The sequence below is a fragment of the Alosa alosa genome, chromosome 11, assembly GCF_017589495.1.
Source record: "Alosa alosa isolate M-15738 ecotype Scorff River chromosome 11, AALO_Geno_1.1, whole genome shotgun sequence".
In the NCBI taxonomy this organism is placed as follows: Eukaryota; Metazoa; Chordata; class Actinopteri; order Clupeiformes; family Clupeidae; genus Alosa; species Alosa alosa.
This window is the reverse complement of record NC_063199.1, coordinates 7,559,421-7,575,870: the sequence shown is the minus strand read 5'-3', so window position 1 is coordinate 7,575,870 and position 16,450 is coordinate 7,559,421. Positions and strand designations below refer to the sequence as shown.

Below are 16,450 nucleotides of genomic sequence, written 5' to 3'. Positions count from 1 at the left end.
CATTGCAATGCGCGCGGTGTGATGACGTCACTACACGAAGGACAGGAAGGAGTCAGTCGAACAGGCATACAACACTCGCCGAAACGCCGAACATGTCTAAAAAACCTAAAACATGTCTCATGGCGAGGAATTTAAGACAATTGGCAATTTCTAACTGATTTCTGTTCCATTTCACTTACGTTTGTCAAGCCCTAATTGGTCAAAAATAGCGCTGGCCAAGCAACACCAAGATTTTCTCAGATGTGATTTCTGGCATGAGAGGCGAAGGGTTGAGGACCAGAATGCAAACCTGTGGTAACATCAGTCATCGAGTGAAACAAAATGTTTCTAACTTGGATGATATTCAACGGTGGATGGAAGTAGCTTTTGATATGGCTTCGGAGGCTTTGGAAAACGGAGAGGTACCAGTTGGCTGTCTCATGGTATACAGAAATGAGGTTATTGGCAAAGGAAGAAATGAAGTGAATGACACCAAAAATGCCACTCGACATGCAGAGATGGTGGCCTTCGATCAGGTGATGGAGTGGTGTCGTTCTAGAGATCTTGATCTCAAAGATGTCTGTGCACAGACCACACTTTATGTGACTGTGGAGCCCTGCATTATGTGTTCAGCTGCTTTGCGCTTAGTGAACATCCCTCTGATTGTGTACGGCTGTGGGAACGAAAGGTTCGGTGGCTGTGGTTCTGTTCTCAATATCGCCTCAGATGATGACCTGCTCACTGGCTCATCTTTGAAGTGCATTTCTGGCTATCGAGCGGAGGAGGCGGTTGACGTGCTCAAAAGGTTTTACAAGCAAGAGAATCCAAACGCTCCAAAGTGTAAAGTGAGGAAAGCCTAGCCATGATGCAGGTTGTGGGAGGCTTGTGGGCTGTGGTTATCTATAGGTGGAGCCAAAGTACAATGAGTGGACATTTTTGAAGACCAGTGGTTTCAACATCCTCAACAGTAACAGGAGAAAAGTATCTTGTTGATGCATGTCCATGATACTATAATACCACCTATAAAGTTTGATCTAAATCATCCTGTTTACTGCTGTTGGAAAAAGTGCTACATTAGCCACCAATGATTAGTAGGCTATAGGCCAGTCGTTGCTTGCGACCATCTATGTGGCTGCTACTGTACTGTAATGTACTGTAACTGTACTGTACTGTACTGTACTGTAATGGGGATTTTTAATGACCATATAATAATGTTCTAATTTTGTTAATAAACTCTAAAATATTACTCTAATCTTTCTCTCTCCCCACACACACACGACATAGAAAAACACTTTCAAGGATGTTCATTGAAGGGTACAAAAATAATTACTCTTTATTAAGAGTTCATATAATATTCAGCCATTACATGTGTGCTACAGAGACACAGAGTTTAGCATTTCAAACAGTGTTTCACCCAGTACACTTTAAAATACTACTTTATGGGATAATGCAAGGTACAAATTGACAAGTAGCCTGCCACACAACAGATCATACATTTAACATTTTATTTACACTTTAAATATCACTGTTGATGTATGTGGAATAACTGAATAGGAGAGACTAAAACTGTGGCTTGGGAGAGTTGAGAACACAATAGCACAATCTTCACACAAATGACAAATCAGCATCACATTAAAGATGGTGAATCATGTCTAGGTAAGCAAAAGATAAAGACTCTCAAAAGCCACAAATACAGTTTTTCTTTCTCTAAAGACATTCACATTACAAGAATATCATGTAACATAAAAGGCTTCCATATTTAATATGGCCACCTTGCATAAATCCACCACCAACAAAACCACCAGTCAAAAAACAAACAGATAGCTAGCAAATGAGTGCTCTCTAAATTTAAAAAATATCTTACATATCTCAGCGTTGAGTATTTGACATAAAATTGTTATATTTGGTATCAGTGGAATGTGTAAGAGGGTCACCGCTGTTGACTTAATTGTGTCTATTTTTCATATGAAGAAATAACACTACGAAGGTTATTGTTACTTTAAAAGGTAATAGACCTAGGTTGGTCATGTCCCAGGTCTGTAGAATACCATACAGTTGTTTTTTGTCAAGAGAAGGTGTTCCTGATACAGATCTTTGACTCATCTAGGTCAGATATGCTGCATATCTGACTGATCAGGTCAGTGTGGTCCAGTGGAGGATCCTATCCTTATTATAGGGTAATCACAGGAAGCTGGAGTAAGGAATGGAGATATCTAGAGCCAAAGGCAACCTCGTGGTCCAATCACACTCCCAGCTGCTTGTTGAGTCGGCTGAGCGCATCGCCCACGATGTCCAGTTCGTGACGGAGCTCCTCAACCACGCTGTTGATGCTCATGGTGTCCTTCAGCACGTCCACGCTTTGGGTGTAGGGGTTGTAGCGTACCGTGAACGGCCGCTTGATGGTCTTAGCAAACTCCCTGTGGCAACACACACAAAAGCATAGTGTTAATTATGCATCACACAATGAAGTGAGAAGACATGGAGAGACACAAAGATAACAAGTCTTTTTAGAGATGACAGAGCGTTGAAAGAGTGAATGTTTGTTCAGACTTATGGAGTTGCTGTTTACCAGCTGTGGTGTTGCTTCATAATAATCATCATTAATCATAAAAATGTACTGTTGTTAAAGTTTAAAAATGTAAAAAAAAAAGTTCAGGCTGCCACTCACAGTTATTATATTACATATTATATTTTATTTTTAAAACCTAATTAAACCTTACCTCATCTTCACCTTGGCCTCCTCAAAGCTGTCAGACACAAAGTAGACATCCTGGAAAGTGGTGATTAAACACTCCTGGTTGCACGTCACATTGGGGTCAAAGGGTGTAATCCGGGCATTTCCTGAGAGGGCATGCTGAGAGGGGAAAAAACAGGAACTTGGTCAATGAAATCATCAAATCAGAGACATTAATCTCAGCAAAGGGAACACATTAGTACATTGTGTCTGTTCTAATGATGAATATGCACACATACAACTTGAGAACAACAAAAGCACTGGACAATGTGATTAATGTTACACTGATACAGTGACAGTGTATATTACTAACCTTGAGCTCACTGATTGAAGACAGGAGGCCGGCTCCATATGCTCTCAGTTTCCCCTCCTGTTTGCAAAGGCCAAACTCCACTGTGAAGAAATAGCACTGCAACGACAACACAGAGTGCACATTAGACATGATTTTGTTTCCATTGCATTGTTCAGAAACAAAACATGAAGTTATAGAGACAACTTCAGACTAATAGCTGTTCCGCTTCAAATCTAAACGTTGAATTCATGTTTGTAATTCATGCATTTGCATTAAAGCACTTACAGTGGCAAGCTTCTGCACAGAGTCATCAGAGGCTCCCAGCGACGCCAGGCCAATCTCCTGAGAGAACTGGGCAAAGCTGGGCTCAGCCAGGAGAGGAACGTGGCCCAGCAGTTCATGACAGGTGTCCCTGGAAACATCAATTACAACTCACATTACTATAAAAGGCTCTTCTTATATATGTTTCAGTTTTCAAGCTTATTGATTAAAAGAAATATTATACATGAGTTATTTATTCAGAGCCTTTTAATGTTAATGTAAATCAGGAACTGAAAAGAGTCTGGTCCTTGCGATTCAACAGCCTTAGTTTAGCCACAGTATTTACTGTACAAATTACTGACTCTACCATTGCTTATGCCTTTAAAACTGACATTGATAGCTGAGTTGATGCTGAGTGATCAATGAAACAGGGTGACCCAGGAGTGAGTGTACTTACGGTTCTGGAGTATACAGCGGGTCGGAGCTGTGCCTGACGTACTGCGTGCAGTGGAACAAGCGGAAGGCCAGGCCTGCCAGGAAGTCTCTGGGGGAGAGGTAGCCAGCCACAGGCCTGATGGTGAAGCCTGTGCGCTCTGATAAGGGAGAGAGGTATAAACAGGTCATAAGTCAGAAAGACAGAAAATAGCAAAATATCATCAGGCAAGCAGCCACACTTCTCATTGACAGCCTGAGACTTTTCAGATTTAGAAGTCAATTATGATTGATTATTGATGTATTGATCGTTTATTTTTAGTAACAGTAGTTTCTACAAAGTTACACCTGAGTTTAGTAAATGTAGGTGTATAAACCAATGCTTATACTGATTTTCATACAATACAAAAACAATTCACAACCTTCCCATTTTTTGTGCAGTTGTTTATAGCCTTGCAGCACCCCCTGTCTCACCTCTTAGGAAGCGCGACACATCCTCCAACTGCGGAATGTTGTCCTCTCTGTATTGACAGTGTTTGGTGAGCAGTGGCAGGTTCTTCAGGTATTCGCGGCAGGCATGGGTGGGGTACAGCTTATTCAGCTCCCGGAACACAACACCCCATGTTCGCACCTCTTCCTCCGTGAACTCAATCCGAGGGATAGGATCCCCGCTAAATATTGGAGAGAAGAATAGCTCAGTCTTTTAAGGAGAATTAGCTTATTATCTTTAAATGTCCCTCTCTATTTTAGCCTAGTCATGGTGGTGTATAGCCTACATTTTAAATTGTGATTTTCAATGGCAATTTATGGTCTAACCTGGGAAATAACTTCAGTTGTCTTGAACTGTTGCTATTTTACTTACTGTCTGTAGCCCATGGCCAGATCTGCAAAGTACTTTCTTCTCTTCCTGTAGACATTGTCTTTGAAGCCCTTTTGCATAAAAAGAGTGTAAGTTAATCATCATGCTTGCTTATAACTGCCTAAATAATTAAAGGACCAAACTCGCTTTGAGAACTAGAATGCTACTTACTGGATGGTCTGCATCCAGGTCAGATCCATACATCAGCACACGGTTGGCACACTTGTCCAGGTCAGATATCTTCTTGGGAAACCATGGCACATTTTCCATATCCACATCTATGCAATGACATTAAATATGTGTATGATCAGACGTCGGTATCATTCTGTGTATTGCCTAAAATATCTCTACGAGATTTTAATAGAATGTCTTCATGAATAGACTATATTCTTGAAAGTATTTTCATGAGTTCATTCACGCTGTGATGGCAAGACTTATTGCAAATCATTTCAATGAAATTGTATTATGCTATTGTAGAAAAATGCAATTCACTTGAAGCTGATAAAATTAGGCCTACCTTCTTCGCGTAAAGTGGAGTTGTCCATGTCTACAACGTTCACGTGGCTCTTGAGAAGCTGAATTATCTCATTCAGCTGCTCGTGGTTGCTATCGCAGTCCACAAAGATCTCGAACTCAGAGTTGCGCCTTTTCGACTTCCGGGACTCGATATGCACAAGGTTGACGTGATTTTCCTGTCATGATGAGGATAAAGCTATTGAATTCACTTTGGTATTTTTCTAGGCACTTAAGCACAGGTATATGTCTACCGCTGGTAAGCGCTAACAAACAAAAGTGCTTTGGAAATTAAGTGTGAATTACCTGAAAAAGTTTTAGTGCCTTGACCAATCCTCCAACTTCATTCTTCAGAGAGAAAACTATCGCCGCTCGGCTTCTCTCTGTTGATGCAGTCTTATTGTCGGTCTTGTTGTCGGTCTTGTTGTCTTTGTTCTCATCGATCTTCGGGAAAGCTACCTTGTTCATCTACAGAAACGGTGAAAAGTTTCATTATGTAAAAGATGATTCGGCAAACACGAATAAATAGCTTAACAAATAAAAAGCTGAAGCCAGTCAGTCTATAGCACTTTCTCTTGAAACAGATTATTTTACTTTTCGATTGTGTGCGTTATTACGATTTGCTTTGAACGTTGCTGCTGGTTTTTGTTGTTGTTGTTGTTTTTTTTGTTTTGTTTGTTTTTTATCTGAATTGTTGAGATGAATCATCTTTTATTGTTGTGTTGCCCTTTTCTCTGCCATGTAGTCGCTGTAGAAGTTGACAGAAATCGGAATGCATCAGAGTGAACATCCGATTATAGGACTCTGCACGGCGTGCCGCTCATGCTTGCTCGAAGAAGAATAAAACCTTTAATCATTTGGAACGTGCGTCAATTCAGTACCGAGAACAGCTACCGCGCGGTTCAGGACTGGACAGCTCCCGCAGACAGCTACTCCGCGAAGGATTATCGTCGCTCTATGTACGCATGTAGCCTACTTAAGCATGTAGAAGAGAAACCACAGAGTATCAGAGGCGTAAAAGTCCAGCTTCAGAAAGTGAAAGTCCTGTCGCATTTTCGTTCCAACCATTCCCACTTAATCATCTGATTCTAATTAGCACCATTATTAAGCCAGGTAGATCAGCTAGTTAGTGAAATCGCCTGTTTTCAATGTGTTCAGAACCAATACATGGCAAAACTTCTATTCTAGTACCGAGCTACACCCTATGCATTGTCTTCAGGGGGAAAAAATAATTTCCCTTAAAATATGCAAAACAAAATATCTCTATCTAAAAGTTACTGTCAACTGACCATACTTCTTCGCGAGGGAGACACGGCATGACACACCAGTTGCCGTTGTCCCTGTCTCCCTGCCAGGTGGATTCGTGACAGCATGAGTAAGCGCGCAAGGTGGCCAAGGCCAGCAACAGAGGTCAGGTCTGTACAGTGCTTCAGCAGTTAACAAAGACCGGCTCGTGTCTGGCTTGAGGAACCGCCGGTGCAATCTCATTTAAGGCGCGCGCAAGCCTATTATTAGTGCCCTCCTGGTTAAATCTCACATGGGATTAGGTTGTAGTTAATCAATCAATGAGCAGGTGTAAGCACGTTGTGAGAATATGTGTGAAGGATTAGATGTCTAGTAACTTGGGGTGCGTGTGTTTCACCTGTTTGCCAAAGGTATTCAGGCCAGAAACCTGGATACATACGACAAACTCGATTCACATCATTTAAACTTCACATGCAGTGTATTTTCCACCCACTTCAAAGTATGGTCTACTGAAATATTAATCCAAACCCTATATCGGACTCCATACATGTTGAGAGTGGAGACATCCCTTTCATTGCAGTAGGTTATACTGTGCATAGCCTACTTTGAACGACAAAAACTTCGATACATTTATTATCATGTGTAAAACATGGCCAGCACTCCCTGCCTTCTTAATGTAAAATGATCACGTTGCGGCTTAGAGAAGTGCGACATTGCTAAAGCGCTTTATTACGAAGCCGGGCGATGGTCATAGATATTCATAAACCACATTTTGCAGACACAACTGCTCAGACATCTTGCACTGATTATTGACCAAATGTAACTGACTGATTAAGCCTGCAATGAATGAATATGAATGAAAAGTCCGCTGAACACTCGAGTGATCTAGATAAATAAATGTCTTACCTCATTATTTAGATGTTTCTCTTCGAAAGACAAGCCAATGTTCATGGAGTCAAAAGATCGTCCCCTGCGCGGTTGCTCACTTTTGTTCGAGTACATACTGAGTCTATTTATTTAGACGGGTTAATATAGTGAGGCTTTTTTTCTCTTGTAGTTTAACTTTGCGCTGATGGAGTAATGCAGATCCCAGTGCTCCAAGGTATTTATCAACCTGTAGGGGAGGAAAGGAGGGTTTGAGGAGGGAAGGGAGGCGGAAGCCAGATAATCTGCCCCAAGACAGCAAATGGAAAAAGAGCAGTAGCGCTCGCGTCATGGGCAAACACAAATAAAGCATACCTTTTCATTTTACTTCCTGGCAATCTGCATACAAAAAGAGTTGTAGCACGTAAACTGAGATCAAAGAAACACGTCGACATTTTAGCATTACCCTTTAGGAAGAAAGGACTATTTTTGAGATAGGCTATTTTAGGAGTTGTGTTTTCCCACGTAATATGCGACGTTTATGTGTTCAACAGAGAAAAATCAATAACAGTTGCAATCACCAGCATGGAAACTGCAAACAACGCCCCAAACCTAGTACGTCTGAAATTGGGTGATTTATATGAGTAACCTTTCTTCAGCTCACTCTGACACTTAATTTAAACATGTAAAGCTTTTACTGTAGTAGCCTATGCAGATCCGGGTTTTGCAGAAAAATAAATAAAGTGCATCTGAAGGGATTTTCTCGTTTTTAATAAGTAAAATTGTGAATTGCGTATATTGATGTTTGTGAAGTGATATAACGTGTTTTGGTAATGATAATATGGTTGTATTATTTGACATGCTGATTTAAACACACTACATCCATCCAGTGTAGATAATGCAGTATTTGTATTGGCTGTCCTGTTGTGAAGACTGTTTCCATGTATATCCAGACATGCACATTTAATATGTACATACAAAATTACACATAATGATTCTCTGTGGCCCAAAAGTTGTTCACCAATTCCTCATCAGAAGTGAATTTAATGTCAATTTAAGATGTATATAACTTGCCTCGAGATTCTTTTGAATCATGATACAGTATGTCATGGTTATTTATGATGTTATGTCACACAATGTCCAAACAATTAAAACTATTTTCACCAGCATTTTTGCAGGGAAACTGTGTCTTTCTGCAGCAGGCAATCTGTCCTCTGTCCTGTTGGCCTCCTTGCCATTGACCTTGCTGGCTTACTCCTCAGGGGTCTGTGAGTGAGATTTAAGAGGATTTACCCCCCCACACACACACACACACACACATACACACGCACTCCACCATTCTGTTTTACTTGACTTTGTTTGTCAGTCTTGTTGGATGCTCCACCAAGTGCAAGGGCCTTGGCCAGCACGTCTTACAGTGGAGGTCAGGTGGATAAGTGCTTTTACAAATCAACCTCACCACACCTGCGTGCTGCCCTCGTGGACCAGACCTCACTGGTGTCGGTGTTGTTGGGGTTGTTGTGAGTGCTGTTTACAGGCTGAGGGGCTCAGCATGGATCATCTGATGGATCATCTGACAGAGTTTAAGATGCTGACAGACTTTTATTACCATTACCAAGGATGGAGCTCAGAGGTGAGCCCACTCCTTTCAGTTCACCAACACAACACACTCAACCTGTGTGTGTGTGTGTGTGTGTGTGTGTATGTTTGAGAGAGAGAGGGCATGTGAGGGGTTACTACTGTAATCACACCTGACTAACCGGCCTGACACCCGGCGATCGTGTAGACGTAGTCTTAAGAAGCTCATTCATCAAAGGCAAACAAAACTATATAGAGCTGCCAGCTGTCACATAAGTGATTAAGTTAGTCATACAAATCCACTGACACTAAGAGCAAGCCATGTGCATTAGTTGTTTCAGTGGGAAGTAGCTATCTTTTGAATCATCCATTGGTCCCTGTTTAAAAGGTTAAACTACAAACAATTTAAAAATGTCTGCAGTTAGTTAACCACTATTAAGTATATGGTATGAAATAACATGCTATATTCAGTCATTTCATATGTGTATGATTCTGAAGACTAAGGAGGTGGAAAGGAGTGGGCATTTAGGGTAGCATCCCTGGCACTCTCTGCCTTGACTACCAGCCCCACAACCCCCCCACCTCATCCCTATGTGAGACATGTGGACACATGTGGACCAAACACATGATCATCAGGTGGATAGACTTACATAATAAGAGAAGAAAGAGGAAGACGGAGAAGGAGTTAGAGAAAGAAAAATGGGGGGAAGAGAGAAAGAGGAGGAAGAACTGGTGAGGGGCACTTCCTGTGTCAGAGGAGGGGTGAATGGGATAGATTATTGCTATAGAGAATATGAGTAGGAATTGTGTGTGTGTGTGTGTGTGTGTGTGTGTGTGTGTGCATGTGTGTGTGTGTGTGTGTGTGTGTGTGTGTGTGTGTGTGTGTGTGTGTGTGTGTGTGTGTGTGTGTGTGTGTCTGTCTGTCTGTCTGTCTGTCTGTCTATTTGTGTCTGTTTGTCCCGATCTTCCTGTATTGATGAGATCACTTACAACCATTGACTCAGAACCTAGGATTCATATATCTATGCTCAGAGGTGGGCACAAATACATCAAAAACTATTTTATGCAAAACAAAAGCAATATTACAGACAGATATGAAGACTGTAATCTTGGAATTTGAAACAAAACTGCATTTCAAATAAATGTAACAAGGTTGACCTTTGTTGCCTTAACGCGGGACCCACGGGTCCAACCTAACCAATCACATTGATCAGGGATTTACAAAAAACAGCATTGGTAGCCAGGAAACAATCTATGTGTGCCTACCTTTGCTGTAAATAGATGTACATATTCTTTTCCTTACGGTTTCAAATCTATAGCATCATCCCCTCTCGTTGCTAATTGGGGAAACGCTAGTGAACTATCATGTTCCAGACTAGTACTGTATCTCTCTAAAAGGAGATCTAGTGGGTGTGGCCAAGCTACAGGTCTACAGGGTGTGTCACATGATTTTTGTGCATCTAAACTGGACATTGCCATTGCCAACCTCAGAAAATATGACACAATCTTTTACTTTGATGATAGACATAGCCTAATGTCATGGTTATAAGTAGTATGTTTAATGATGACATTTTTGCTTATTTCAGGAAAGAATTTGATTTAAGTATTTGAAATACTCTAAATACAATCCCTTAAAGTATTTGTCATAAACTACATTTGATTTTTTCCTATCCTTCAAAATACAAATGACAAAATACGCTAAAGTAACTAAATACATATTTCAAATACATCTAATTAAAATACTGCCCATGTCTGTATGCTCACGAGTTTAGACTGATCAGTGCTTCAGTCAGCAAGGCTTCTGGGTCTGTTCAATGACACTACGCAGTTCACGCCAAGAGTCACCAATGTGCTCTATAAATAAACACTTACTTACTTACTTACTATTGGAGGGTATATGCAGACCTCAGCAGCAACACTACCACTAAGTGATGGTGAAGACTGACATTATCTTCTATTTCTCATTTTTATTATAATCTGAATTATAGTAATTACATATTGTGTGTCACAGTACTGTGTGCAACCCTTTCAGTAACGATGACTGACTGACCTCTCCTGTGATGTCTTGGCCAGAGCCTTTGCAGATGGCCTCTTGCCGATCCCACCTCTCAGAATCCACACCCCTGCTCTCCTGCTTTGATCTCCCTCCTTCCCTCCCTCCCTCTATCAGACCCTCCTGGTCTCTCCCTTCCTCTCCTTGCCCATCCCCCTCTCTTTCCTTTCCTTCATTCTGTCTCTTCCACCCATCCTCCTCTCTTCTACCCTCTTGTCATCTCCTCATCCATGTCCAACCTATCTCTTTCTTTCCCTGAAATGAGGTGGGTGTCTGTTTGTCTTCCACCAGGTGTGTGCTAGTGTGAGTGTGAGTAATAGGCACACACACACACACACACACACACACATACATGTGAAACATGTGTTTTACACACACTCGTTAGACAAGTTTTGGACATGACGTCTTCATAGTGTTATCTGAGAGGTACATTTCAATTTGTGTGTGTGTGTGTGTGTGTGTGTGTGTGTGTGTGTGTGTGTGTGTGTGTGTGTGTGTGTGTGTGTGTGTGAGAGAGAGAGAGAGAGAGTGTGAGAGAGAGAGAGAGAGAGAGAGAGAGTGTGTGTGTATGTGTGTGTCTGTGTGTGTAAACAAGCAGTTTTTGAATAGAATGATGAGACAGAGAACATTTGAATGAAGTAGAATTGATATGTCTAATATGTGATGTGTGTTGAAATTCTGTTTTTTTTTTCACGTCAGAGGGGATTCCTTTTAGCCTGGCGGGCCATCCTATATCATTGAAATGTATAGTCTGCAATCGAACCATTCACCTCGCTTAATCCAAGGGGCGGGCTGAGAATTGTCTTTCAAACTGCCTAGGCATGCAATAGGCATGCGCTACGACCATATCCGTATCCGGTCGGCAAAACGGCAAATACATCCTTCTTCGAAAGGAATGACTTAAGTGCATTGTGTTTAAAAAAAAAAAAAAAGTCCAACTCCTCCAAAGTTGACGCCAACGCTGATTCAAACAACCGCTCTTCGTTCGCCATAGCCACCTTCCTTGTTGTTCACCGTCGCAGGACTGTCGTTATCTTGTTAAGCCCGCCTTAAGACTCTCTAACAAAATAGAGCGCTGTGATTGGATGACATCCACGGCATCAGCCAATAGAAATCCCTATGGTTTGATACTAGACGTACAGGCTGAGCAAATTAATTTGCCGCCGCTAAGGTGCATCTAGATTTCTAGGCTAGATTCCTTTGTGCTCACTACATCAACATCATGGTACGTCAGCACTTGGGAAAAAACAGACAGCAAACAAAGATGACAAACAAACAGGAGAGGACAAAAATATAGCAACCACACATATACCTCTGTCACCCTATGCCAGTCTTTTCTAACCCAGGCAAATCTATGTATCCTTTTGTCTCTCCTTTTGAGCACGTCTCCCCCTTATACAATTATAAGGATGTTCACTCATGGAATTCATTAATGTAAACACATGCACATACACATGCACTCTCAAATGGCCCCTAAATATGCTCATTTACGAGACCTTTATTAACCAAGATGCTAGCATGGTAATTCATCTGTGAGCACCTAATACTCTTTATGCACTACAATTCATTAAACATGTTGTTGTTATGACAGCATTTTTAAGTATTTTTGGTGGGCATGAAATGTAAAAGGAAATTAACATGCCATCAAGCCACCTCAGTGTCAACACTAGATCTGAACACACAGTGAAGGTGATGGGGGGGGGGGGTGTTCATGAGACTGGTCATTATTCCAGCCATGTGCCTGGCTATTGTGTTGGGCTGCTCCTCTGGCCTTTGTAGGACTGTTAGTGGAGAGCCCTTAGCTTCACAGAGGAGAGAAAGAAAGGGAGACAAAGCGAGGGCCACATATATTCGGAGAGGAATTTTACGTACTCATCTCATTAACGTGAGAACCACACATATACATCTCTCTAATAAGATATATTCGTAATGGGCTATGGTTTAAAAGAACCGTGGCTATCTAATCTCTCCTCTTGAATAATGAGAAGGATGAAAAATGTCATACAATGTGAATCAACACTGTAACATTTGTGTTGTTACATAACAAGTTCTTTATGTCTGGCCCCATGCACTTGTATGTTTCCTGTTTGTAGCACTCTCTGATCTGCATCTCATGATGAAATATGCTGCCATCTGCACGATACTGAGTAATATCACACGTGAGCACACTGTAAACCCATGTGCTACCACCTACATGACAAACAAGCAAGATGTAAGTAAAGTAAATGTATTGATGCAGCGCATTTTCTAGCACAAATGGCTATCTTATCTGTGTCTGGTGATTGAAAGTTATGATTGAAACAAACATACAGATAAACAAATTAAATGAGTGAGGAAGAGTGGGAGAGAGGTATACAAAACTAGTTTTGCACACTACAACACACACACACACACACACACACACACACACACACACACACACACACAAGGACTTCTGCATCACATCTCCCTCTAATGTAACATCACAGTGATCTGCTACTCATCTTAAAGCCTACTACCAAACCTGTTTATGAATACCACAAAATATGGTAACTTACTCTAGTACGTAGTGGCACCTGATCTGGATGTATTCCCAGCTGCCCTTCTGAGTTGCTCCAGGGAGTGCCCTGCAAATAACTGACGTCTGTAAGTCACTTTGGATAAAAGCGTCAGCCAAATAAAATAAAAAGAAAAAAAGTTTTTTTTAAAAAGGAGCTCATTTGTACCCATGTGATATGAGGAACTACAAAATGTTGGCTTTGGTATTATGAAATGGCGCTTGTATAAACAGTGACAGCTAGCTTAGTCTATGCATGTGCGTCTGTGCGCCACAGATGAATACGCACAATAAGAAGAGCAATACATGTTTTATTGAGTTGGGTCAGCGCATTCAAAAGAGCAAACAAAAAGCATATGCTACCCACTGACACCATGTGAGCATGTGAGCATGTGTGTGCGCTCTAATACAATGGCTGTCTAAGATGAATAAAATTGGTGAGGCTTATCAACTATTGATGATCTCTCATGCAAAGCGACATGGACACATTTAATACAGTCAGTATGTACTTTTCTACTTCTTAACTGCAGCAGAATACATACACAACCTGTTCATCCATTTAAGAAAAACTCCCATGATGATATCATGTGAATTCCTAAAAACCTACTGTATACGTGTGTAAGACAACAAAAAAATAATGATGTGGAAAATCGGACAGAGAATAGCAGGTGCGGGGGAAGCCACACATGCAGAGAGATTTCCTGGTCAACACGGGGGGGGGGTATAATATGGTCATCAAAGCTGTTGTGGCGGCCACAGGATATTTTTGTCGGGAGATGACTGCCCGGCCGGGAGCCGGGCCTCTGTGAAGGTGTGGAGAGCGGAGGGGAAAGCTGCCTTTGTGCTTCTGTCGACAGGGCACAGAGATGAGCACGCTGCTGAAGACGCCCTGATTAAAGGCAGGCAGGCAGGAAGTGGACAGGAGGGAGAAAACACCCCTCTCGCACATACTCTCCCTGCGCTGTACGTGCCAGACAGCACACTTCACAAGTCACACACACACACACACACACACACACACACACACACACACACACACTGATTCACAAATAATTACGAGAGTAACATCTTGTACTTTGAGTATGCTTTTGAAACAAACAAAGGTCAGTGGGTCAAGCCTTACGGTACCGATCCACTTGCACGACACTTCATTTTGTCGTGTCGCATTCCATACTTAACAGTATACAACACATTAGGGTCATTCTACGAAAACGTGCCATTTTAAGTCCCTCAAACAAAAGTGTCTTGCAAAGCTGAATTAACAATATTTTTTTCATAATTATTTTATATTTTAGGAAATATAATAATGGTAAAAATAAATTATTTACTTTTTAAGAATTCATTATTTTTTTTAAAGGATTTTAAGCACTTTTCGTATTAGGAATATTGCAAAAACTGTAAAAATGGCTTGTCCCTCGGTATGACTTGTCTAGTATCACTGGCTATTTAGGATAAAAAAAAGTCAAATTATCACAAAAATAAATACATGTACAAAAAACCTCAAGTGTTTGTTCATGGATCATTAAACAATTTTATTTGGAATGTTTTTAAAATTATGAAAAAATCAACATTTTACATGTGTAAAACCCCCTTTGGAGAAAATGAACTGTGCCAAAAGTCTCATCATTTTCAGGAAGTGATATCCCCTGCCTTCCAGGAAGTTAATGGTGAAAAGACCAGAAAAGTGTTCTCTTTTAATGACTTTTATTACGGGTTTGCTCTGTCTGACAGAAGGGGACAAGCTCGTTTTGTCAACCCTGTTTCCACAAAATCATGCATTAAAAAATTATTTGATTGAAAATTTAAATGTAAATATTTAACAGCATTTTAACGTCTCTTGAATGCACACCATGTGGTGTCATGGTGTCCACCACATGGCTAGTAATGGCTGCCAATAACAATATTTCATCAACCCTGTTACTGTCAACCCTGTTACTGTCAATCCTAAAATCGAATAATTAATGTGTTCAACACCAGAATTATTTATGTAACACATAATTATTTGTATAATATTCATGAATAGTTACAAGAGCACTCATATTATTTTATAATAATATTTGTTTTTTTTTTTGGTAACAGGGTTGACATAGCACACGTACCTCCATTGACTATTTGTTAAAGTAAATAAATAAATAAATAAATAAGATAGCCTGAGATGGCACCGCATGTTTTTTTGAGAGGTAAGAATCTACTTCATCCAAATAGGTGCTTCAAGATTTTAAAAACAGTACTTTGAAAATTAGAAAATTTGGAAATCTTGTTTTATTTAAACTACTCACTCAATGCAATCTCAAATCCTTACCAGAAACACCAACAGTCAATATATTCATCCAAATCCTAGTTTCGTTTGTTTTATGGACTACTTGGTGGTCGTGGAAGAGATCGTTAAAACATTATTTGTCTTGTTAGCGGAACCAAAGTTTCACAGGCACCGTTGTGGTAGAACAAAGGACCTACAACCTCGTCCTTTCATTGGAGAGTCGCCTCGCGTTCAACGGATTCATTTGCATAAAGATGGGCTTCGCCCAGCTTTTTGACGCGCGACATATTTTCAAATGCAGCACTGCCTTCCCGGAATGCTTTGCGGGTGCGTTAAAGTCGCTTGACGTCACCCATAGGACTAGAGTGGAATGCGACACGACAAAATGAAGTGTCGTGCAAGTGGATCAGTACCGTCACGGTACCGATCCACTTGCACGACACGGTCACGGATCACAAAATGGCGAAGCCCAAAATGGCGAAGCCCATCTTTATGCAAATTAATCCGTTGAACGCGAGGCGACTCTCCAATGAAAGGACGAGGTTGTAGGTCCTTTGTTCTACCACAACGGTGCCTGTGAAACTTTGGTTCCGCTTACGAGACAAATAATGTTTTAACGATCTCTTCCACGACCACCTAGTAGTCCATAAAACAAACGAAACTAGGATTTGGATGAATATATTGACTGTTGGTGTTTCTGGTAAGGATTTGAGATTGCATTGAGTAGTTTAAATAAAACAAGATTTCCAAATGGCTTGCATAGTTTGTTTAGGCTATTAATGTGTTGTATACTGTTAAGTACATGCCTAAAATTGTGGTCCATTTGTGGAAAAACACTTAAGAT

The 16,450-nt window shown here is 40.9% G+C and overlaps 2 protein-coding genes across 3 annotated transcripts; one reads left to right on the top strand and one right to left on the bottom strand.

Moving 5' to 3' along the window:
* Positions 1-16: 16 nt before the first annotated feature.
* On the top strand, positions 17-1,225 carry adat2 (adenosine deaminase tRNA specific 2). Its single transcript, XM_048256378.1, has one exon. It carries the CDS (start codon positions 255-257, stop codon positions 837-839), a length of 585 nt encoding a protein of 194 aa, XP_048112335.1. The 5' UTR covers positions 17-254; the 3' UTR covers positions 840-1,225.
* A 61-nt stretch (positions 1,226-1,286) lies between these two features.
* Positions 1,287-7,431, bottom strand: tph1a (tryptophan hydroxylase 1 (tryptophan 5-monooxygenase) a). Of its 2 annotated transcripts, none has more exons than XM_048256371.1 (11): positions 7,222-7,431; positions 5,377-5,538; positions 5,075-5,249; positions 4,729-4,835; positions 4,561-4,628; positions 4,173-4,369; positions 3,724-3,859; positions 3,291-3,417; positions 3,027-3,122; positions 2,700-2,833; positions 1,287-2,396 (listed from the first exon to the last, which is right to left on the bottom strand). In XM_048256371.1, exons 1-11 carry the CDS (start codon positions 7,315-7,317, stop codon positions 2,222-2,224), a joined length of 1,473 nt encoding a protein of 490 aa, XP_048112328.1. In that variant the 5' UTR covers positions 7,318-7,431; the 3' UTR covers positions 1,287-2,221. The 2 variants fall into 2 exon arrangements, with proteins under 2 accessions (XP_048112328.1, XP_048112329.1); XM_048256372.1 differs by lacking the exon at positions 7,222-7,431 and adding an exon at positions 6,360-6,601.
* Between the last annotated feature and the right edge of the window lie 9,019 nt (positions 7,432-16,450).

Excerpts from the sequence above, each read along its gene's own strand:
- tph1a (XM_048256371.1), bottom strand. The coding sequence starts at position 7,317 with ATGTACTCGAACAAAAGTGAGCAACCGCGCAGGGGACGATCTTTTGAC. Across the intron at positions 4,629-4,728 it reads ACCTGGATGCAGACCATCCA|GGCTTCAAAGACAATGTCTA; the intron begins GTAAGTAGCATT and ends TTTATGCAAAAG. Across the intron at positions 3,860-4,172 it reads TGTGTCGCGCTTCCTAAGAG|AGCGCACAGGCTTCACCATC; the intron begins GTGAGACAGGGG and ends CTCCCTTATCAG.
- adat2 (XM_048256378.1), top strand. The coding sequence starts at position 255 with ATGAGAGGCGAAGGGTTGAGGACCAGAATGCAAACCTGTGGTAACATC.